This window comes from Taudactylus pleione, unplaced genomic scaffold (genome assembly GCF_031769625.1).
Source record: "Taudactylus pleione unplaced genomic scaffold, aTauple2 ptg000242l, whole genome shotgun sequence".
Taxonomy (NCBI): domain Eukaryota; kingdom Metazoa; phylum Chordata; class Amphibia; order Anura; family Myobatrachidae; genus Taudactylus; species Taudactylus pleione.
This window is the reverse complement of record NW_028284644.1, coordinates 8,406,224-8,429,137: the sequence shown is the minus strand read 5'-3', so window position 1 is coordinate 8,429,137 and position 22,914 is coordinate 8,406,224. Positions and strand designations below refer to the sequence as shown.

Below are 22,914 nucleotides of genomic sequence, written 5' to 3'. Positions count from 1 at the left end.
AGGGCTGGGCATGAGTGTTATTACACAAACACATACCGTGTGGACTGATACATTGCTGCAGCAGTCCAAGTCTCAGGCTCTGTAATGTACAGAATCTGCTCCCAGTTTGCAAGAGCTGGGACAATCTTGAAGGCTTTGGGCAACTTACCACTACGGTATGTGGACAAGACCTGAAAAAATAAAAGAAGAAGTCTTACATAAGTCTAGTGAGCAAGTCATATAAACATTTGTTAGAATTATCAATTTCATTTCTCCAGTTATGGCATCCCTCTCTCCCCATCCCTGGAATGCAGCTCTAGACCACGGGTTCTCAAACTCGGTCCTCAGGACCCCAAACAGTGCATGTTTTCCAGGTCTCCTCACAGAAATGTGTTGACAGGCATAAAAAAAGGGTAAAACCTGAAAGTCAATCTTAACTCTTTCTCCCAAAAATGTGAGTAACTCTGACTAAGTAATAATGTCCTGGAATCATTAGGTACTGGATAAATAGCTAATAATAGTGTACTTTATTTCAATAAAAGGAGAAGTGTGCCCTCGTAACCACAAATCAGGTAGCAATTCAGGTTAGGTTATGTTCTCCCCATGTTTGCGTGGATTCTGACAACATATGAACCCTAGTGTATGTGTGTGTCCATGTGATATACATTACAAGCTCCACTAGGGCAGAGATTGATGTGAACAACTGAAATATTCACTGTAAAGTGCTGCAAAATGTGTGTGCGCTATATAAATAATTAAATATTGATGGTAGCCATTCCCACTCAGATCTCTAACCAACAAGAATTAAGATGGCTCAAGATGCCTTTCATGCTGACCCCGAGAGCCACGTGAATATATAAAGAGATGATAGACCATAGGAAATAAACCTATACTGACTGAGGTGTTCAAACAGATTGTTTCTATATGGAAAGGGAAATAAAAAAGTCCAAGGACAGTGGTCTGAGAGAAAGGTGAAGTCAGAGGCATCACTGGGTCTGGTGACACCTGGTGCACACTCCATAGCCTCCCAGCACGGCGAAGTAGCGGGGCCGAAAAGGGGCGGGGCCTAACACAAAGAGGGTGTGGCATCGAATGAAATTCCCGAAAGCATCATCCCGGGGGCGTGCAAAGCATCTCCGGAGATGCTGTGCTGCCCCCGAAGACAAGTGCCTGCACTATCGGCTCCAACTCTGTGACAGCAGAGTGCTGCAGGAGAATATCACACTGCAGCACCCAGCTCCTGTCACTGAGGAGGAGCAGGCATTTTGGTGTCACCCCCTCTGAGGGTGACACCCGATGCGGCCCGCACCCCCACTGGGTGAAGTTTTGGAGCAGGTCAGCTAGAGAGGCCCAGTTGTTGTTAATTTAGTTGATGCGGTCTAAAGGTGCCCACACACAACGATTTTAGGCACGATTTGCATAACAACGACGCATCGTAACGATACATCGTTTAAAAATGTGCAAATTGTGCAGCTTCCAGAAACCATAACGATGCGATGTCCCGCGGGTCGTATGCCGTATCCTCAGATCTTACCTACAGCAGGTAAAATCTGGTAATCTCGTTAACGAGATTAAGGTCTTTGGTGAGATAGTTTGTCAGATTGCACAGTTTATGCAAGATATCGTTTGTCCAGGACTGCCGGGGAGTTCAAGGGAAATCGTTAACAATCGTTAAACTAAACCTACTCGTCTGCTTTTGTGGTTTATCTATGGAATTTAGTTTCAATATCCTCCCACGCAATGGTGCAGCAATTCGGCTCCAATGGGAGGCTAAAATCATTATAGATATACAAGTATATATAGATTATATAAGTAGAAATTTGGATATTATTCATTTTTATTGAGATTATGTATTTTCTATAACTAGTGGTGTTAGATTTTATTTCTGCAATTAATTGGGGAAAATACTCCTTGTAATCTTATGCAGAAGTGATAAATACTAATTTGAGTTTTTGCTACTGACTTTAAATATTAGTTTGGATCTTTTCCTTAATATGTGACATGGGGCCTGATTCAGACCCACTCGCGAGCGGCTGTCCACTCGCAAGTGGGTCGATGGTCTGCACTGAGCATGCGCACGACGGAGGGAGCTCCATTGTGCGCATGCGCCAGACGTGACGAGCGAAGTACTTCGCTCGGTGTGTCTGATCAAAGGGGGCGTGCTGTCGATGTTGATTGACAGCACGCCCCCTTTGGTGGGCGTGCCTCCCTGACGGTGGCGTTCCCACGGGAACGCCTACCGTCAGAAGCCGGCCCACTGACATCACTAGATGTCAGTGGGAGTGATTTTGGCTCTGATAGAGCCAAAATCACTCCGGGCCTTGCGGTTGAAAACCTCAACCGCAGGCTCCGGCTCGCAGTTTCGATGGTCGTGATGGTCACGACCATCGCGGCCATCAAACTGCACGCTCGTATAGGCTGTGGGTGGTGACCCACAGCTATACGAGCGTCCAGGAGGACGCTCCATTTTTATGGAGGGCGGCCCTCATTCAGAGCGTGCGCTCTGCTCAGAGCGTACGGCTCTGAATGAGGGCCATGGTTCGTAGTAGGTAGAGAAATAAGAAGACTCTTTCTTTGGGCACTCGGTTGATAAATCTTTGTAAGTTAGTGAAAATTATTAAAACTTAGCTTTTATTCTTATATATTTATAATGAGAAATATACAATACACAACATATAACATACAAACATGATAATTCTGGCTAGTGGGTGCTGGCCAGAACCACACTCGCAATGAGTGGAAAATAAATGTGCTAATTGCACCAAAACTGATAGCGTGAATAGTAACTAATCAGTGGTGCCCAGCCAAACCAGTCACGTGATAATGGGATTAGTGATGACGTACGTTTCGTCTACTGACAAGGCTTGATCACATCAGTGAAGTGGCTAGTAGAGGGCTGGATATATACCCGCCCTCTAAAAATCTAATTGTATAATTTAATGGTATTTGGGAATCGTTCGTGATTGCAGATGGCCGCAGAAAACTCATAAACCAGTGTCAAAGCTGGATAATTGGCTGAGACAAGATCAGTTTAAAATTGAAGCGTACGCGACGCCATCTTGCGAATGGCAGCTAGACTATTTTAGAAACAAGAATCTGCAAGACGCCATTTTGCGACCAGCGTTACTTTAAGTTACAACTCACGAGCTAAGAACAGATGGCAAAGGTTTTGATAATCTACCAAGGGCAACTAGAAGAAAAGCCTCATGCGAAAAAGTAAATAGAATAGACAATGCACCAGAAACTGAGTGTTTTACATACAAATTGGGAATCCCTGTATGCAGTCAAGTATAGTTGTGGCAATTGTAATATAATCCAGGCATTGATCTACACAATTGGATTTGTCTGAATCCTAAACAGGTTTTAGTTTCACACCCAGACAGAATGGCCCTAGCTTCACAGCTGGAGGTAACACATTTGCACTGCAGTCTGAAACTGTGAGTGAGGAATGATATATATATATGTGTGTGTGTGTGTGTGTGTGTGTGTGTGTGTGTGTGTGTGTGTGTGTGTGTGTGTGTGTATATATATGTATATGTATATATATATATATATATATGTATATATATATATATATATATATAAATATGTTAAGTCCATCATGGATGGAATCTCATGCATAAACACCGCACATTACGCACAATTGAGCTGCTAACATGACGCCCAGTAGCGAATACACAATTATTAGCATCATGCGATTGCATCTTTCACCATTTCCCATACACACATTATGCTTAAGACCCCGAATGAAGACACCGTTTAGTAGCTAAATTCGCACGCATCTGTCCCCAGTTAACTAGCGTCTTCATATCAAACCCCATACTCTCACACATTACATATTCACTTACAAGGTTCCATTAGCGTTATGGTATAAGATTTAAGTTTGTTCAGTTAATATAAACGCTGTGAAATAAAGATATTTGGTAACTAAGGTTTTATACATGCTAAACAAGCTGTGTTTGGTTTCGTACTGATGCGCACTCTTTCCACAGTATTCCGGTGTAATCGGTGGGGAGATCGCATCATGCATTCTCGAGTTATGGACCGCAGAGACTTCAAGCAACAAAATGTATTAACTGTTAGGATGTTACAGGGGGCGGGAAGGGAGAGACCCTCAGTTGTTAGAGGCTGGGTGAGTCTATTTGAACCAGCCTGTTAAATGCTCCGTAACAGATGGATTCCCCTTGGGAACCAATAGCATCAGCAACAAACGTCTCTATTGTTTTGCCTATTCCTGGGGGGTATAAATATGTGTGCTCCAACACTGGGTCTTTGGTCTTCTTGCTGAATGCTGACTCAGGGGTTTCTTGCTGATGCCTAACATCTGGTACCGGAGCGCTGCGTATGTATACTGTACTTGGGTCTGTATAATTCCTTAGCGCCTAAATTGTGTCTGGATCAATTGCGTGTAACTGACTGTACTTTTACTTGAATAATGCTTGTGCTTTGGAACCACAGATTCCAGGTCTAAGTCTTTATTTACTGTATGACTGTGTATGCAAATTAGCGTAATCCTTAGAAGGTATAGGCAGGATATTAGAAGGTATAGAAAGGTGTGTGTATAGAGGTTCTGATCCAATATCGTTACCACGAGGAGTTAAAAAGATCCGCACAGACTCCTATTACTCCATTATGACAACATGTTGTTATCAAACCCCTTCTGGATTTTATATAATTATTATTTAACTTTCACCAAGGGGGGTGCACCCAGGAATAAATTGAATATAATCAAAGAAGAAAAGAAAAAGTATTCCTATCACGGGGCACTCAAGAACAAACACATATAATTAATTTCTAAATCCACATAACCACCAGATATAACAATATTAGTGAACCATGTTATACCAATTTGTTAAAACTTAACCTTTAATCAATCCTTGGATTGGATACAGCGAAATATATTATATTTTTATTTTTTGATTTTAATTTAAAACATTTACAGTTTTGAATCCACCCCACAGTATTTACCATTGATAATTCATTAGGACTAGTATTAATGTGTCTCTCATGAGCGTCTGTAGACAACGGACTTCTATTATATCATATATTAGAATCTTAATATTGTAGGCATCATTCATATGATAAGATACATATGCCAGTCGCCAGTTTAATTGTTAACACTGACGTATCATAAATGGTTCTAAGGCCAAATTATAGGTGCCCACTGATCATAGTCCTATAGTCTGACAGACGCCCATAATACTTTACTTGGTATAGTGAGGATGGTTAGAGCCTAAACATATGCCACATCCTAGATCAATCCCTGGATTGGATATGGCAGAATGTATAATATTTAAAAATAAGAACACACAATAAAATCATTAATTCCACATAACAAAGTTTGTAAGTCTATATTATTGGGACTAACCACATGAATTGCTCTATAATTAGATGTCTCTCCCGAACGTCTGTAATGAGCGGATGCGTATTGATCACCCTTTATTATATCTCTATATAAATGAAACTCTTGATGGTATCCTTATTAATACCAAGAGATCACTTTTTATATGTCTATAATTATCTAGAAGATAATTATCTTGATATAGGATATCTCTGTAAAATATAACCTGCCTTGTGTTCTTTCACAACATCATTAGGAAGACATGATTAATGTTTGAAGAAATTAACCCTCTGCTAACACGTTAACCTGTGCTAAGGAAAGTGCAGCTAATATTACCATATATGTATGACAATCATGAGAGACATATTAGCTCAGAAGGATACATTGATGTAAATTAATACTTTGTATCCAGGGTTGGAGAAAAATATATGTGTTACAAATATGCTGCCAGATGAATGCCTCATGGATTTATATGTCAGATCGGCTACATTAAATAAGACTTAAGTAGATTGACACTGACCCCGTATTGGTAGAAAGTGATCTCTTGGTATTAATAAGGATACCATCAAGAGTTTCATTTATATAGAGATATAATAAAGGGTGATCAATACGCATCCGCTCATTACAGACGTTCGGGAGAGACATCTAATTATAGAGCAATTAATGTGGTTAGTCCCAATAATATAGACTTACAAACTTTGTTATGTGGAATTAATGATTTTATTGTGTGTTCTTTTTTTTAAATATTATACATTCTGCCATATCCAATCCAGGGATTGATCTAGGATGTGGCATATGTTTAGGCTCTAACCATCCTCACTATACCAAGTAAAATATTATGGGCGTCTGTCAGACTATAGGACTATGATCAGTAATTTGGCCTTATAATTTGGCCTTAGAACCATTTATGATACGTCAGTGTTAACAATTAAACTGGCGACTGGCATATGTATCTTATATGAATGATGCCTACAATATTAAGATTCTAATATATGTTAATCAAGATACTAATTCTGGTTATTTATAACCAGAGCGATCATACTTGTTGATATAATAGAAGTCCGTTGTCTACAGACTCTCATGAGAGACACATTAATACTAGTCCTAATGAATTATCAATGGTAAATACTGTGGGGTGGATTCAAAACTGTAAATGTTTTAAATTAAAATCAAAAAATAAAAATATAATATATTTCGCTGTATCCAATCCAAGGATTTATTAAAGGTTAAGTTTTAACAAATTGGTATAACATGGTTCACTAATATTGTTATATCTGGTGGTTATGTGGATTTAGAAATTAATTATATGTGTTTGTTCTTGAGTGCCCCGTGATAGGAATACTTTTTCTTTTCTTCTTTGCCAATATCGTTACCAGTAAGGAAGATATATTTCCATTGAGGGGGAAATTCCTCCAATCGTGGTTTATGTATTAAATAAAAGTATAAATAATAAACTCCTAATATACTGATCATCAAAGAAGGAATAGGATGCAGGGTTTAGGGAGAATCACAAAAATGATTGATAATTAATAAAATCAAATACATTTCCCTAAGTTACATGCTAGGTAAGTGTGAAAGGGGACTTAGTACACTAGGGGTTAACTGCTGTGATATAAATGTGGAACACAGCAGAGGCATAAATAAATAGCAAAGGGGGATACTACCATATAGTTAACCCCACGTGACTTAAAGATACGCAGTTTACCGGACCCCCATGAGGTAACAGATGTTGGTATATGTGACAATAGTGGTCTATTGTTATATAGTAATATTACAACCAAAGAAAAACAGAAACAATATTGATAAGAAATGTATCAACATATTTGAAATAAATATACATATATATGCATGTACATACACATAGATATATAGATATATATATATATATCTATATATCTATCTATCACACATACATATATACACACACACACTCACACAAGCATGTAAAAAAATTTTTTTTTCCAAAAGTAAAATTAAATAAGTTTTTGAAAAGAATATATATTAAAGGATAAGTAAAGTAATGAATATTCATCTGTAAATACTCTGATGTAAAAGTCATGACTGAAAGGGCGATTTAGGAATTAATTATCTGGTAAACTGAAGATACTATAGTTAGGTTAAATAATGGGAAATAAAATTAGAGGGTGAGGACATAGAAGAGAAAGTGGTCGCCCTGGAGCAGGAAAGAGCTCTAAAAAAAAAAAAAAATTATAATTTAAGAAGATGTGAACTTTAGAGAAAAGGGCTGAAGTTGATATATTCATTGAGGCCACCAGGTGTCAGGGTCCCCAAGTTGAAGGTCCATTGACTTTCTCTCTTGAGTAATTCTTTCGTCAGATCGCCCCCTCATGTTTGTAATAGAAATGTCTGGCCACCGATGTCAGTTGTTTCATCTGCGTTATATCCAAGGGGGCATTTCTCACTGGGCCTAGATGTTCCAGGATCCTTTCTTTAAGCATCCTGGTGGTTATGCCGACATATCGTGCACCACAATCGCATACTCATTGTATTTTCCTTATCCATTGATATAAAGTGTATACAATTACGGTGGGAACTATCCATGAGAATTGACACATGTTTGATATCAAGTAACAACTCTATTAACACTTATGTTACAATTATTCAGTGTCCCCAGAATACATATCAATTGATGTCTCTGGTTTCACCATTGAATCCTTGCTGAATACAATTTCTGTGCATAACAACAAGAGATATGGTAAGAACTTAGCTTTGTTATCTCTGTTTCTACGAAGTCCATAGGGTCCACATGGTAGACCTTGGTGGTATAGCTGGATCTGGATCCACAGGCACCACGCAGTTAAAGCTTTGCTGCTCCCAGGAAGCACTTGGGTCCGTCCTCCTCTATACCCCGCCCCCGAGCCACAGCACCTCAGTTGGTAAGGAGCTAAGGCCGGAGGAGGAGACTAAACAGAGAGAAGGAAGACTGGAACACACAAAAAACCATACTCACAGAAATGGGAGACGGAAAACCGGTGACCAGTCACACAGCCCATATGAAGCCAGGTGCGTCAAGGCGGGCGCCCTGTGGACCCTATGGACTTCGTAGAAACAGAGATAACGAAGGTAAGTTCTTACCATATCTCTTGTTTTCTACTTCAGGGTCCATAGGGGGTCCACAGGGTTGACCTTGGGGATGTCCCAGACCAGTTCAACTAAGGGCGGGGACGCTCCTGTGCTGGAAGGAGTACCCGGCGCCCGAAGGATGCATCCTGAGAGGCGAAGGTGTCAAACGCCTAGAACCTCAAAACCGTCTGAATTGAAGACCAAGTGGCCGCCTTACATAGCTGAACAGCAGAGGCGCCACGTCTAGCAGCCCAAGAGGGACCCACACAATGAGTGGAATGAGCCTTAACAGAGGCTGGCACAGGTAAACCCTCCTGTGCATAAGCCTCACAAATAACGGAACAAAGCCAACGGGCTAACGTCTGTTTGTTGGCAGGCCAACCCCTCTTGTGAAAACCGAAGAGGACAAACAATGAATCAGACTTCCTAACCGAAGCAGTCCGGTCCACATAGATTCTAAGCGCCCGGACTACATCCAAGGAAGCCTCACCAGCTGAAAGATCAGGTGACTAATCAGGAACTTGTTGTGCCAGCTTTTCAATGTGGAACTTTGAGACCACTTTGGGCAAAAACTCAGGATGAGTGTGGAGCACCGCTCTGTCCTGGTGAAAAATCAGAAAAGGAGGGCGACAGGAAAGCGCCCCCAATTCTGACACCCTCCTGGCAGAAGCAATTGCCAGGAGAAAATCGGTCATAAACGTCAGCCACTTGAGGTCCACCGACTCAAGAGGCTCAAAAGGAGGACCCTGCAAGACCCGCAGCACCACCGCCAAGTCCCAAGGAGCCACAGGAGGCACGACGGGAGGCTGGATCCTGAGAACACCTTGGAAAAAGGTGTGAACATCTGGTAGTGTAGCAATCCGTCGTTGAAACCACACGGACAAAGCAGACACATGAACCTTCAAAGAGGCAAGGCGTAAGCCGAGATCCAAACCTGATTGAAGAAATTCCAAGATTCTGGAAACCCGGAACACCTGAGGATCATAGCTTCTGGACTAACACCACTGAAAGTAAGTGCGCCACACCCTGTGGTAAATCCGTGCGGAAGCAGGCTTGCGTGCCCTAAGCATGGTACCAATAAACGAACTGGAGAAACCCAGAGACCTCAAGACGGCTGTCTCAAGAGCCACGCCGTCAAAGACAGCCGACCCAGATCCGGGTAAAGGCAGGGCCCTTGAGACAACAGGTCCCAACGCTGAGGGAGAAGGTACGGAGAGTCGATGGAGAGGCTCCTCAGATCGGAGTACCAAGGACGTCTGGGCCACGCCGGAGCCACCAGCACGAGCGTGCCGCCGTCCTGCTTGAATTTCCGCAGGACCCGAGGAAGTAGGGATATCGGAGGAAACAGATGCGCCAGGTGAAACGTCCATTTCACCGACAGCGCGTCTACCAGATAGGCGCCTGCGTCTCTTGTCCTTGACCCATAAACGGGCAACTTGTGATTGTGACGGGAGGCCATCAAGTCCAGCTCCGGCAGCCCCCACCTGTCCACGAGTAGCTGAAACACCTCTGGGTGAAGCGACCATTCCCCGGGATGCACGTCGTGACGGCTGAGGAAGTCCGCCTCCCAATTGAGGACTCCGGGAATGAAGACTGCTGAGATCGCTGGAATGTGACACTCCGCCCAAACAAGAATGCGAGACACCTCCGACAGCGCTGCCCGACTGCGAGTTTCACCTTGGTGGTTGATATACGCCACCATGGTGGCGTTGTCAGACTGCACCTGAACCGCCCTTCCGTGAAGAGCGGGGCCGGACGACTGCAGGGCCCTGGATACTGCCCGCAGTTCCAGGATGTTGATGGGGAGAAGTGCTTCTTCCGCAGACCAACGACCCTGAAGCGACAATGAGCCGGTCACTGCTCCCCAACCCCGGAGACTGGCATCCGTCGTGAGCAGGACCCGGTCCGGGATCCAAAAGGGGCGCCCCTCGACCAGATGAGCTGTCTGAAGCCACCAAGCCAAAGACTGCCAAACATCCGGGGACAACACCAGCATCTGAGAGCGGATCCGGTGAGGTAACCCGTTCCATTCCGATAGAATCAGCCCCTGCAGGGGCCGGGAATGGAACTGGGCAAATTCCACCATGTCGAATGTCGACACCATGGACCCCAGAACTCTCATAGCCGAATGGACCGACAGGCGGCAACTGCTCAGGCAACTGTGTATCCGCAGCTGTAGGGTGGAGACCTTCTCCGGGGTCAGGAAGATCCTTTGCTGACGAGAATCCAGCAGGGCTCCCAAATGAACCATCCGCTGTGATTGAACCAGGGAGGACTTTTTCCAATTTATCAGCCACCCGTGCACTTGCCTGATCGTCAGGTGGAGATGTTGAAGCAGTACCTCCGGGGAGCTCGCCAGCAACAGGAGGTTGTCCAGATACGGCAGCAGCCGTACATTCTGGTTCCGAAGATGTGCGGCCATGACCGCCATAATCTTTGTGAATACCCTCGGTGCCGTGGAGAGGCCAAAGGGTAGTCCCCGGAACTGATAATGATGTTGAAGGATAGCGAACCTCAGGTAACGCTGGTGCGAAGGTGCTATCGGAACATGGAGGAAGGCGTCCTGGATATCCCGGGACACCATGTAATCCCCAGGTTCCATCGCCAGAATGATGGAACGTAACGTTTCCATCCTGAACTTGGGAACTCTGAGGAATTTGTTCAGAGACTTCAAGTTGAGGATAGGGCGATGAGAACCATTGGGTTTCTGCACCAGAAACAGAGAAGAATAGTACCCTGTCCCTCGTTGTAATTGAGGAACGGGAACAATGACCCCTGCTTTCAGCAAGGACTCTATAGCTTCCTGAATCTGTAAAGTCTTGGTCTTGTCCTGAGAAGGACTCGTGCAGAAAAACTGGTGGAGCGGTCTGTGCCGAAAAGACAGGGCGTACCCCTGGGAGACCACTTCTCAAACCCAGGCATCCGGGGTGGTATCGTGCCAGCACTGGGAAAATAGAAGAAGTCGGCCTCCCACTCTGGGGTCCCCCAGAGGGAGGCCCGTCCCATCAGGCAGAAGGTTTATCTTCCTGCTTGGAAGAAGGGCGCCTGGCACTCCAGGCCTGCTTCTTGGGCTTAGAAGCGGCCTTGGTCGCCGACTGCCTCGGGAAGGACTGACCTTTGGCCTTGCCTTGAATCCGAAAGGACAGAAAGGCAGAGCTCCGTACCTTGGTAAGTGCAGAAGCCGAAGGGAGGAAGGCTGATTTAGACTTAGCCAGAGTATCCACTATTTTGTCCAAGTCTGGACCAAAAAGCAACTCTCCATTAAAAGGTAAGGCCTCCAGGCCCTTTTTGGAGTCTGCGTCAGCTCTCCAAGACCTCAGCCACAAGGACCGACGCGTCGACACAGCTGCAGCTGACACCCTAGAGGTCAGCAGGCTTGCATCCAACGATGCTTCCCCAATGTAGGAAGCCGCATCCCTCATTTGTCCTATCAACGCTCTCTGGATCTCCGAAGCATCATCCGGAAAGGTATCCTCCAAAGCGTTGGCCCAGCTCTCGATGGCCTTAGCCACCCAAGAGATGGCCATGGACGGACGGGCCACCGCCCCCGAGAGAGAGTAGATAGACTTTAAACAAGTCTCCACTTTCCTGTCCGTGGGATCTTTCAGGGAGGAGATAGACGGCAAAGGCAGAGTATCGCTTTTAAGCGGGTGACATGGGAATCCACGGCAGGCGGAGTTTCCCACTTCCTGCAATGAGCCTCAGGAAAAGGATAGTTTGAAGCCAAACGTTTCTGCGGTTGGAATCTCTTGCTGGGCAACTGCCAGGCCCCCGCCATATGATCCGTCAACTGGTCGGACAGGGGAAAAACAGTCGAAGCTACTTTGGCCTTTTTAAAATTAGGGTACTTCGACCTGGGAGCCGGCGCATCCTCCTCTATATGAAGGATGGCCCGCACCGCCCTAACCAATGCCGGCACATTAATGGAGGACTTAGCCTCCACCTCCTGGGCCCCGGCATCCGAGTCAGAGTCTTCATGGATCTCCCCGTCATCCGAAGACACGTCTGTGTCCGTGAACTGCGCCGCCAGTGAAGCCGAAACGGGTCACTTGGATGCCTTTGGGGGCAAATCACTGTGCAACAGAGACTGAAAAGCCGATGACGAAGCCGCCAGTCTCTGAACAGAGCTGGAGAGGACATCCACCCAGGGAGGAGGTACCGTTTGAGGATACCCCTGAAAGGGTACCATCGACTGCTGCAGCACCGTGGGAGATTGCACGTATACAGGCAATCCCGCATAAGGACCCACAGTCTGAGACCCGGGAGGAGACTGAACCAGACGCGTCACACCCGGAGAATGGGGGATGGTAGGCTGGGGCAACGCCCTAGATGGGACCGCAAGCTGGTCCGCGATCGACGCCAGCACTTGCGTAAACATCGCCCAAGGAGGATCAACAGAGTGCCCCCAAGAAAGTCGTCTTTTTTTTCTCTACATACTACATTCTATGTTTCTGACTCAGGGGAGCACCACCAACTCATGAAATTTTGTTCTCCCACAATTTGTGCATCATTACTATAATTCAAGTTGGCTATATGTATATATTTTCACACCTTCCCATTTTTGGTAAAGATAACTACTAGGGACGGGTTCTGATTGTATTTTTCTGTGTTTTTCTGTCTTTATCCTGTGCAGGCTCCAATCTCCCTTTTTCTCATTATGTGACATGGTTAACAGCAACATGTCCTCAGATTTAGAAAAATTAATCTTAAAACCACAAAGACTGTCATATACTTTAGTTCTATCAACTTATCCACAGGAGGGCAGAGGGACAAAAGTGTGTCATCTGCAAACAATGACATTTTACATTGATAATCCCCCAACTCCACGCCATGTATAGATTCACAGCATCTAATCAACTGGGCAAAGATCAGAGGTGACAAGAGACAGCCTTATCTAGTGTCATTGGGGAGACATGGACCATTACCCTAGCGTTAGGAGAAGCATAAAAAGCAGCAATACCTGTGGAAAAAAATCATCCATAAAAGGAAAGGCCTTTACCATTAACGCTGTTCCTTTCTAGCACAGAGGTCTGCCACATTGCTAGTCATTGTAATTTATAGTGACAATAAAATTACATTTGGAAGAAGACTCAATGCAACTTATGAACGTAACAACAACTTCAAAATTCACCTCTTTTACTCCTTTATATACTTCCAGCACTCTGGGGTCTAGCTGTGGCATAGGTCTACCAGAAACCTCTGACATCACTGTTTCCACTTCCGTCTGCTTTTCTGTGATCTTTTCCATAATTATATCAGCAAGAGTACGCCTAAAAATACATCAACACAAGTCTAAACTATTAAATGTAAACATGCAAGCTGGTCACTTAACCTTGTATTAATTGTGCTATAAGGTGTTACTTACTTTCTGTGCTTAATGCAATACAGTAACCCAAATTTGCCTTAGTACATGACCATTTCTTTCAGCCATTAGATTTTTGAAATACAGATAGACATTTATTCATATGTAAATATTTTAAAATGGGATATTTAAAACTTTTTCAGCTCGATCTGTGTCCGAATTAAATAAAATGCATACAAACTCCTCCCTAGGTGATATCTAGTCCCCTTCTGACTGCATGTGATCTTCAACCGCCACAATAGCAACATGGAGGAACAGTCGTCAAGTCAGCATCTTCATTAACATATAGTGGAGCTGCATCAAAATTAGTAACCATGGTAAGATATTCATGATCTGATATGGCGCCTAACAGGATTGATATGGCCACAATGTCCGTATACACTATTGCACACCTTGGGAACACTTTTACAAGACACATCCTCAGTGCTGAAAAAAATGCTAATTTGTCTGTATCCACCACGGTGAACAGCATGGACAATGGGGATAGCACAGATAAGATTTGAACTCGTCCCGGCGATACTCAAACAGGCAAATAGTGCTGCCAGTTTAGGGGAAATCAGCCTGACACCCCCCAAAAGATGCACTAACATTGGGAATCAGTATAGATGTCCCCGATTAGCCTCCTGGAGCTATTTGAGGTACTTAAGTGCTTTCAATTGCCTCTATATAATGTCTTTGCACAAATGGTGAAGAATAGCATTTAGCAGGGTTTTTTTTGAGAAATTAACTAGTCCCAGCAAATTTGGGGTACATGAGAATGGGTGCTAGCATGGTTAAAAACGCAAAAATGAAGTCTTCAGCAAGCACCTGTAATCAAAAAAACACCTCCCCCAACTTTGAACTTTTACACCCCCATTTTTTACACCCCCATTTTCAAAGTGCTTTTTTGGGGTGTTCCTCTTTTTTGTTTGCGTTTTTTTGACACAGTTATCCTTTGGGGGTCTGTCCAAACGGGGAAGAGTGGTTTCCGCACCTTTGCACCCCAAAACCGCAATTATGCACTTTTTTCAACCAGGTATTCATAGGCAAAACTTTTTTGCCTATTACAATGCATTGACTTTCCGCGTACCTGAAAAGTCTTTGCAATTGAATACGGCAAAAAGCTTCCGCCTGACGATAATTTTGCGCAGATGACGGCTTTTCACCGCTAATTGAATAAGTGCCACTGTCTGGCTGCAGGCTGGGAGACAGGTAGATAATGCTGCCTGGCTGCAGATTGTGTGCAATTCACAATCAGAGTGACTGGGGAACATCTTTCTCTTGCTTGTCTCTCAGCTGGTGGCCCTATGCAAGCAGCGAGCGTCCGCACACTCCATGTATAGGGATGCCGGCTGAGAGACAGGCAGAGAAAGATGCTCCTCGGCCACTCTGATTGCGAATTACACAGAATCAGAGTGGCCGGACAGGCAGCAGTCTCTTCCTGCCTCCCAAGATGCACAGGAGCTCCCTGGACCAGCCCGTCCCTGCTCAAATGCCCCTAGAATCGTATTGCCCTGGGCAACTTCCTAGTGTGCCCATACGTTAAGATGGTACTGCCTAAAAAATTCTCACCTCAATGGTGGGTTTTTATTCATGAACATTGAAATGGCTCTCTCATCTTCAGGATTCACCTCCACTTCCTCACTAGAGGGCCCAGCAGCCATGGCAGCAGCCTTCTCCAGTGAGGGCCACTCTTCATCTTCAGAGTCTGTATCATCAGCTTTGCCCTTATTACCTATACACAAGATAGAATTTATATACTTCAGCATGCTAATGCAAATGTACTACAAGATAACTATCAGATACAAAAAGTCAAAACTATGCTGTATGTTGAAAACACTTATTTAGCTGCAAAGTTATTTGGTATGGAAAATTGGATCCATATGAAAATAGTGGTCACAGCATTATGGGCCTGATCACTATAACCAGCTAGAGACCAATAACATAACTAGGGTGTCAGTATCTTAAAGGGAGTTAAACACGGATGGACGAGGTTACACTATGGCAAAATAGAATGTATAAGTAAATATACATGACATGCATGCAGGCAACTCTGTCTAACCTAGCACTGTGGTCTTCGGCTTGGTGACCTGACCCCCAGGCCCGTGCTCGGCCTCTAGCTCTTCCTGCTGAAGCCGGGCCTGCTCCAGTATCCTCCGCGACAACTTCTCATCCACATACTCATCATCGTGAGACGCTGCAGCCACCTGTCCCCGTCGCTTTCCCCGGATAGTGGGTCTGACAGCCCCATCCTGCAAGATCTGCTCTGCCAACGGTGCCTGGCGGGGAGCAGGGCCCCGGGAGCTCCGCTGCTTTGGCATAGCTGATCACACACGTGTAATGTACTATAGGCAGACGACAGAGCAGCAACTGCGCAGGCGCCGAGTCTCTGTGGCCGTGCTGCTGAAACGCAAATAGACGCTTTAGGCACATCCGCAGCAACATAGAGGAGGTGGGACTGTGTGTACACGACTTGTCATTATGGTGTAGACACCTCTGTGCTTGTTACAATACATTTTAGCTGTAGGGAAAATGTCCGCTGGGGTATAATCCCTGAGTGGTACTGCAGACATTGTCGTACAGTTGGGTTTCCCCCTGGAATTGCAACTGTACTAGGACGTAATATGTAAGCGGCGTGAGGTCATTTTAAGGTACCCGAAGCGAAAAACAACATGGGGGTTACATGGTGAGTAATAATTCCAATAGATTTTGTTTGCGTTGAGTAATCTGATGTAGATGAGATGTGAGCACCATTACTATATAAATAAATGTTTTTCAGTAATATTAATATCACAAACCAAATTATGTCATTCTCCACTGGATCCTCTTTTCAGTACTGTAGAAACTGGTTATTGTAGTTTTCAGTGTTCACTCCAAATTAGTGATATTATGGGCTCTGTACCATATTTTCCCAACTCACTTCCTCACATGCTCTAGTACTGTTTATGCACATGTGAACTTGCTCTACATTACAAACATTGGGGCATATTATTATCCTTTATGTATATGGTGCCACAAGTGTTCCGCAGCGCCGTACATAGAACTAACAAGTGAACAAGAAACAAGTAACTTACAGTGCAGGACAAGGACACAATTTATATACATTGCTGCTATAGCAGTTAGACACTCACAATAAGCAGCAGGGAGTTGGCAGTCATGTGTTAGGTGCCCTAATGGGGAGTAGAGAGTAGAAGAAAATGTAAAGAGAAGCACATGAGGGAAGAGGTCCCTGCTCATGAGAGCTTACACTCTAAAGGGGAGGGGCAGACAGACAGACAGGCATGACACAGAAGGGGAGGAAAGAGCATGATGTGGGTTAGGATGAGAGCTGGAAGGCCTTGATGAAGTAGTGGGTCTTGAGAGCCCGTTTGAAGATTTGTAGAGACTGAGAGGGAGATCATTCCAAAGGTAGGGAGCAGCACGGGCAAAATCTTGGATGCGGGAGTGGGAGGAAGTAATCAGTTGGCAAGAGAGGCGGCATGCATTTGTTGAGTGAAGTGGACGGGCGGGAGTGTGAGGGGAGAGAAGGTCAGAAATGTATGTGGGAGAGGATTTTTTGAGGGCTTTGTAGGTGAGTGTAAGAACCTTTGAATTGGCATCTGAAGGGGAAGGGGAGCCAGTGTAGGGCTTGAACGAGAGGGGAAGCAGATGTAGAACGTCTGGAGAGGAAGATGAGCAGAGCGCAGCATTGAGAACTGATTGTAGTGGAGAGAGGTGAGAGACTGGGAGGCCAGCTAGGAGAAGGTTGCAGTAGTCCAATCTGGAGATGACCAGTGAATGGATGAGGGTTTTAGTGGCATCCTGGGTGAGGAAGAGTCTAATCCCGGAGATATTTTTTTAGGTGGAGACGGCAGGACTGCGAGAGGTGCTGAATGTGTATAAAAGCTTGATGTGAGATGAAATTGTAAGATATATATCACCAACCAATCAGCTTCTAACTTACATTTTGCAGGCTGTGTTTAAGAAATTATAGTTTGGAGCTGATTGGTTGGTGATATATATTTCACAATTTTATCTCTCATCAAGCTTTGATACATATGCCCCCAGGACTCGTGAAATAATGCTAATACTATTATTGCACGTTGGAGTGTATGTGTATGAAAACTCCTTTAATCAGATTTTCTGTAAACCAGCACCAAACCAGTGAATAACATTTGCATTTCCAATAGTATTTACAACCCAATAAACATAGTATATATTAAAATAAAACATGCATCCATTTAATTATTATAATGGTGGATGGCCATATACTGATGTGAACAACAAAGTAAATGTTCTTTCAAATCTGCATTTTTACATATCAGGGCACAATTAATCATCTAGCCCTCAGTAAATTTGATAACTCTTAATTTCATATGGAAAATAACCATAAAATATTCTACTTTGTTACTATTTATTCTACAAAACATACTAAAATATGTATTTGTCATGTGTTCCCGCTCAGTGTAACACAGGTACCATTAGCAGAAGGGAAGAGCGTGCAGCAGACTGTCGAACTCCTTACACGTAAGCTGGAGCAGCTGGGAGCAGAAAAGCAAGGAACATTCTATGTGGACTGTGAGACATACCACACTGCAGGGGCCAATGTGGGAAGCACAGGTACTGTACTTACCGTAGTGTAATTCCACACAGACAATGGGCTAAATGTAATAGACTGCGAGCCTGCGCCGACGTGGGAACACATGCGAGTACAGTGTGCCTGTATTTTTATAGCAGAAAGCATGTTAAAGGCTAAACCAAGCTGGTTTAGCCTTTAACATGCTTGCTGCTTTAAAAATACAGGCATTCTCATATGTATTCACGCAGCGGTGCAGGCTCGCAGTCTATTACATGTGTTTTAAGCTTACTTGTTATGGGTGCAGAAAAACGTAAACTGGCGACAGTTTGCAAGAATGTTGACTATAGATGCAATTTGACAATTATCTTAAAAAATAATAATTAACCCAAAAATAAGTATTTAGTTAGCTGTGAGCTGAACTAGGGTATAATTATCATATATCTAGTATATTAACTTTTGTTTAAAGTAATGTTATGGTAGGAGATGGCAGCTTCAGCTTTGCATATTTTAGATATCCTACTCCTGCTTGATCTCAGTGTTGGTACTAGGCTCGTGTCTAGGGCTGAAAGACAATCCCTTGTGTTATACTGAGGGGAGGGCACAGGAACTGGGGTGTACGCCTTATCTCGAGGTGCTTTGAAACAAAGAGGCTGATTGCCTATATCAGTTTGCTTAGCATATCTTGTGTGGAAAAGTTTTGTGCATACCCAGGGGAGTATCTACTCTTTGGCCAGGATGGCACTCACCAGGGGTGCCACCCGTGGCCAGGGGGTAGTCCACATAGTAGGCCACTTGGACAGTTTCAACTGTACTGGCCGACGGCTTGGATGCCCCAGTTCGAGCTCATAAGTGACAGCTCCGTGGGGTGGCCAATACCCACTCCTTCCTCTCAGCTGGCCTGAATGATGGTATATCGACAGCTAATCAGCTACAACCAAATCCAGCCCCCTCACTTTATGATGACCGACGGTGGTGCAAACCAATCAGCAGCTGGCACCGCTGACAGAGGCTCTGACAGCTGTGCCAGCTGCTGATTGGTTTGCGCCGCCGTCAATCATCACTGGGTATACAGTATAAGGTGCAACAGCCACTGACCTCCGCCTTCATCTTGCCACCCCCCAGCAGGTGGTACCGGTGGGGCAGTCGTCTCACATGAAGCAGCTTGGAGAAGCGCTTTTCCCCCATGGCCCCCAGGACACGGTGTGGCTCCAGGAACAGGGCAGGGGTCTCCAGGCTGTACCTGTGTCAGGCAAGTGCTGCCCGCCCTCCTCCAGCAGATAACGGCCCATCCCAGGCTTCGTGCAATGACGGACAGGAAGCCTGGGAGCAGTGCTCGCATTGTGTGACCCCCACTCCGCTCACTAAGCCTGCGTTTGCAGAGCATCACACCATTGGGAGGGCTGCACCTGATATGGGGCCTGCAGAGCATATGCATGTGTATAAGGGGTACTATTGTGTGATGTTACATGTATAAGGGGTACTACTGTGTGTCAGAACGTGTATAAGGGGTACTACTGTGCGGTGTAATGTGAATAAGTGGCACTACTGTGTGGCGTAATTTGAATTGGCACTAATGTACGGTTACAACCCTTTATTTTATGTTTTCTTCAGGGTCCATAGGGTCCACAAGAACTACCTTGGGGTATATAGTTGGAGTGATCCAATGCACCAAACAGCTACAGCTTTGGAGCTCCCAGCATGCACCGGTCCTCCTCTCTATATACCCCGCCCTCAGCCACAGGCATTCAGTTGTGTTGTGTGGTGCACGGCAAGACTAGTCGCACCTGTTATATAGTGGGACTGCCTAGGCAGTCTCAGGCTTTTTTGTTTTATGACTTACCTTAGTTTTTGAACTTTAAAGTCTAGCGGTACAAGGCACCGATAATGACTCATGTAATGGGCGGAGCAGTTGTCCGAGGGCCTTAAAGCTAATGTCCTCCGAGCTGGCAAGCTGATGCTGAGTCTGAATGGGCTGTGTAGGCCCTTCCGTTTTCTGGGGATGTCCTCTTCGGTCCGGGAACAGGACAAGATCATTGCCCTGACCACCGAAGGCAAGAGTACTATATTCTTGCCTTCAACCACAGTGGCTGTGTTTGTCCTATTTGGGACTGTCCTTTCGGGCCCCTACCCATTTTCTTGCCAAAACCAGAGGTGTCTCATCTGCGGCTAGAGGTTGTCAGCCCAGCCCTGCCCATCGTACAGACACCAAGCTCGCAGACAAACCAGCAGGATGGCAGTCTCCAGTCCACCTGGGGGCCCCCACAGTGGGTGCTTACCTGTTTTGGTTCAAAGGCATATGGTTCTAGACTTGTTCGGAAGTCTGGGTTCACAGTCTTGTATCCCGCAGGTTCAAGATAGTTAATTAGTTTCCTCTTCCCCAGTTCGGTTTTTCACCACGGGCCTGCCGGTCTCCATGCAGACACAGAGGGTGTTGCAGCAGGCTATACACAAGCTTCTTGTCTCTAAAATTTTAGTTCCGGAACATCAGTTCACTCAGGGCTTTAATTCAAATCTGTTTGTGATTCCAAAGCCGGACGGTTCAGTCCAGGTTATTTTAAATCTCATATCCGTAAATGATTATTTAATATTTAATAATTTCAAGATGGAGTCCCTGGATTCGGTGATCGCAGGGTTGGTGGCCAAGAAATTCTTAAGGGTCAATCCTATTAGGTAAGAATTGAAACTCGCAACTTTGCAGCAAAGCGAACTCCCGAGAATTCTCCAATCCAATTAAAAATGCCTATTCGCACTACTCACAGCGGAGGGGTGCGAATTGACTGCCAAATGAGATTTGCGAAAAATGCATGAAAATGTGGGGAGACCATCCTGGACCCCCCAAAAATTGATAATTTAGTTAGTAGGACCATATAGAAGGCTGTTTCTGGGCATTAGGAAGGTACTGTAGGTTTTGAAATGGTGTCAAATGGCTGATTTGTGATTTTTATTTTTATTTTTTTTAAATGCAAGAAAATGATAAAAATTCTAACTTTTTAGTTTAAAGTTTAATCTCAAACGAATTAAATGAAAAATGCAAAAAAAAAAGTAGGATAAAGGGTGATTTTGGGGGACTTTGAGGGCATCTTGAAAAATGTAAAAAAAATTATTATTTTTCAATTAAAAAATTATTGTAATTAAATTTGGGGTGCCTAAACTAATGAAAAAGTTGATTTTTGGGGTAATTTGAGGAAATTTTTTTACCCCAAAAAATGACATGTAATTATTGGACTAATTAAGCTAATTGGAAACTTCCAAATGCCTAATTAGTCATTAGGGGGGGTGTCCAAGGGGTTCATCACAGTATCCCGACATTTTAACCTTAAAATAAAGATTTTCCTTTCCATCTCTCATCCTCAGGGAGGTGCATGTGGAAAGTTGCGAATTCAGTCTGACTGATTCAGTGCGAGTTGCTAATTGGATTGCAAAATTAATTCACTATGCGAATTCGAAGTGAAAATTGCAGCTCGCAATTCGCACCTTAAAGGATTGACCCCTTAGTGTCCCTGGACATCAGGGATGCTTACCTAGACATATCGATTTGAGAAACGCATCAGGATTTCCTCCATTTTTCTCCAATTATAAGTTTCGGTTTCTGCCTTTCATCTGCCCCCTGGCTGTTTACCACGGTAATGGCAGTGATGGTTGCCCATCTTTGTCTCTGGGGTTGTCCACTGTGCTATACTTGGATGACCTTCTCATCAAGGCTCTGTCGGCGGAGAGGATTCTAAGTCATATCTTGCTGACACATCAATTTCTCATCTAGCATGGTTGGATTGTAAACTTGAAGAAGTTTAATCTGGTGCCGTCCCAGGGTCTTCAGTTCCTGGGCATTATTCTAGACCGATCCCTACAGAGAGTGTTTCTCCCTTCAGACAAGGCCCAGGTGATTCAGGTATCGGTCAAGATGGTTCTCAAGCCGAAGAGTTTCAGTTCTCCTGTGAATTCGACTGCTCGGCAAGATGGTGGCATCCTTCTAAGTCATTCAATTCGGCAGGTTTCATACCAGGCCATTTCAGTTGGACCTTCTGTTTCAATGGTCGGGGGTCACATCTTCAACTGCCCACACTTGTTCGGCTGCCCCCTTGGACTCTCATATCTCTGCTCTGGTGACTTCAGACAACATGTCACGATGGGTCGCTGCTTCGACATCTGGGACTGGATTCTCCTGACCATGGATGCAGGTTACACGGCTGGGGGGCAGTGGTGCTGGACTGCCAATTTCAAGGCTGCTGTGTCACGCTCTGAACTCTTAAAACCACTTTCTTACCGCTCCGTTGCCTGTCCAGGATAGCACAGAGGTCCACTCACGCTGCACATAGCTCCCGGCTGGTGCTGAGGTTTGTCTGTGCTCCTCCTGTCTCGTCCACACAGTGTACTGTTACTGAGCAAGGAGATGGCTCTCCGCAGCCTCTTGCTTACAGTGTCGCTTCTTACTGAAGTTACAGCTCAGTGCTGAGCTCCTAGGTACTCTGTATCTGAATTGTCCCAGGGCCTGATTCATTAAGGATCGCTATTGCGATCGCAGCTCTGTAATCGCACGCAGGTCTGCTGCAAAAATATGGTAATGAATGCTATCGCAATGCCATCGCACTGCCAGCATAGAGACACCCACTG

At 44.7% G+C, this 22,914-nt stretch overlaps 2 protein-coding genes across 3 annotated transcripts in view; one reads left to right on the top strand and one right to left on the bottom strand.

Annotated features, from left to right (window-relative positions):
* Positions 1-16,160, bottom strand: part of BYSL (bystin like) — a 26,052-nt gene extending 9,892 nt beyond the window's left edge. The window contains exons 1-4 of the mRNA XM_088479613.1: positions 15,808-16,160; positions 15,318-15,480; positions 13,536-13,674; positions 37-170 (exon numbers count right to left, since the gene is read on the bottom strand). Coding sequence (XP_088335739.1) covers positions 37-170; positions 13,536-13,674; positions 15,318-15,480; positions 15,808-16,066 — 695 coding nt within the window. The 5' untranslated portion in view covers positions 16,067-16,160. The remainder of the gene's footprint in view (positions 1-36; positions 171-13,535; positions 13,675-15,317; positions 15,481-15,807) is intronic.
* Positions 15,982-22,914, top strand: part of MED20 (mediator complex subunit 20) — a 23,998-nt gene continuing 17,065 nt past the window's right edge. The window contains exons 1-2 of one of the 2 annotated variants that reach the window (XM_088479615.1): positions 15,982-16,431; positions 18,190-18,344. In XM_088479615.1, coding sequence (XP_088335741.1) covers positions 16,418-16,431; positions 18,190-18,344 — 169 coding nt within the window. In that variant the 5' untranslated portion in view covers positions 15,982-16,417. The remainder of the gene's footprint in view (positions 16,432-18,189; positions 18,345-22,914) is intronic. The other variant, XM_088479614.1, reaches the window with a different exon arrangement.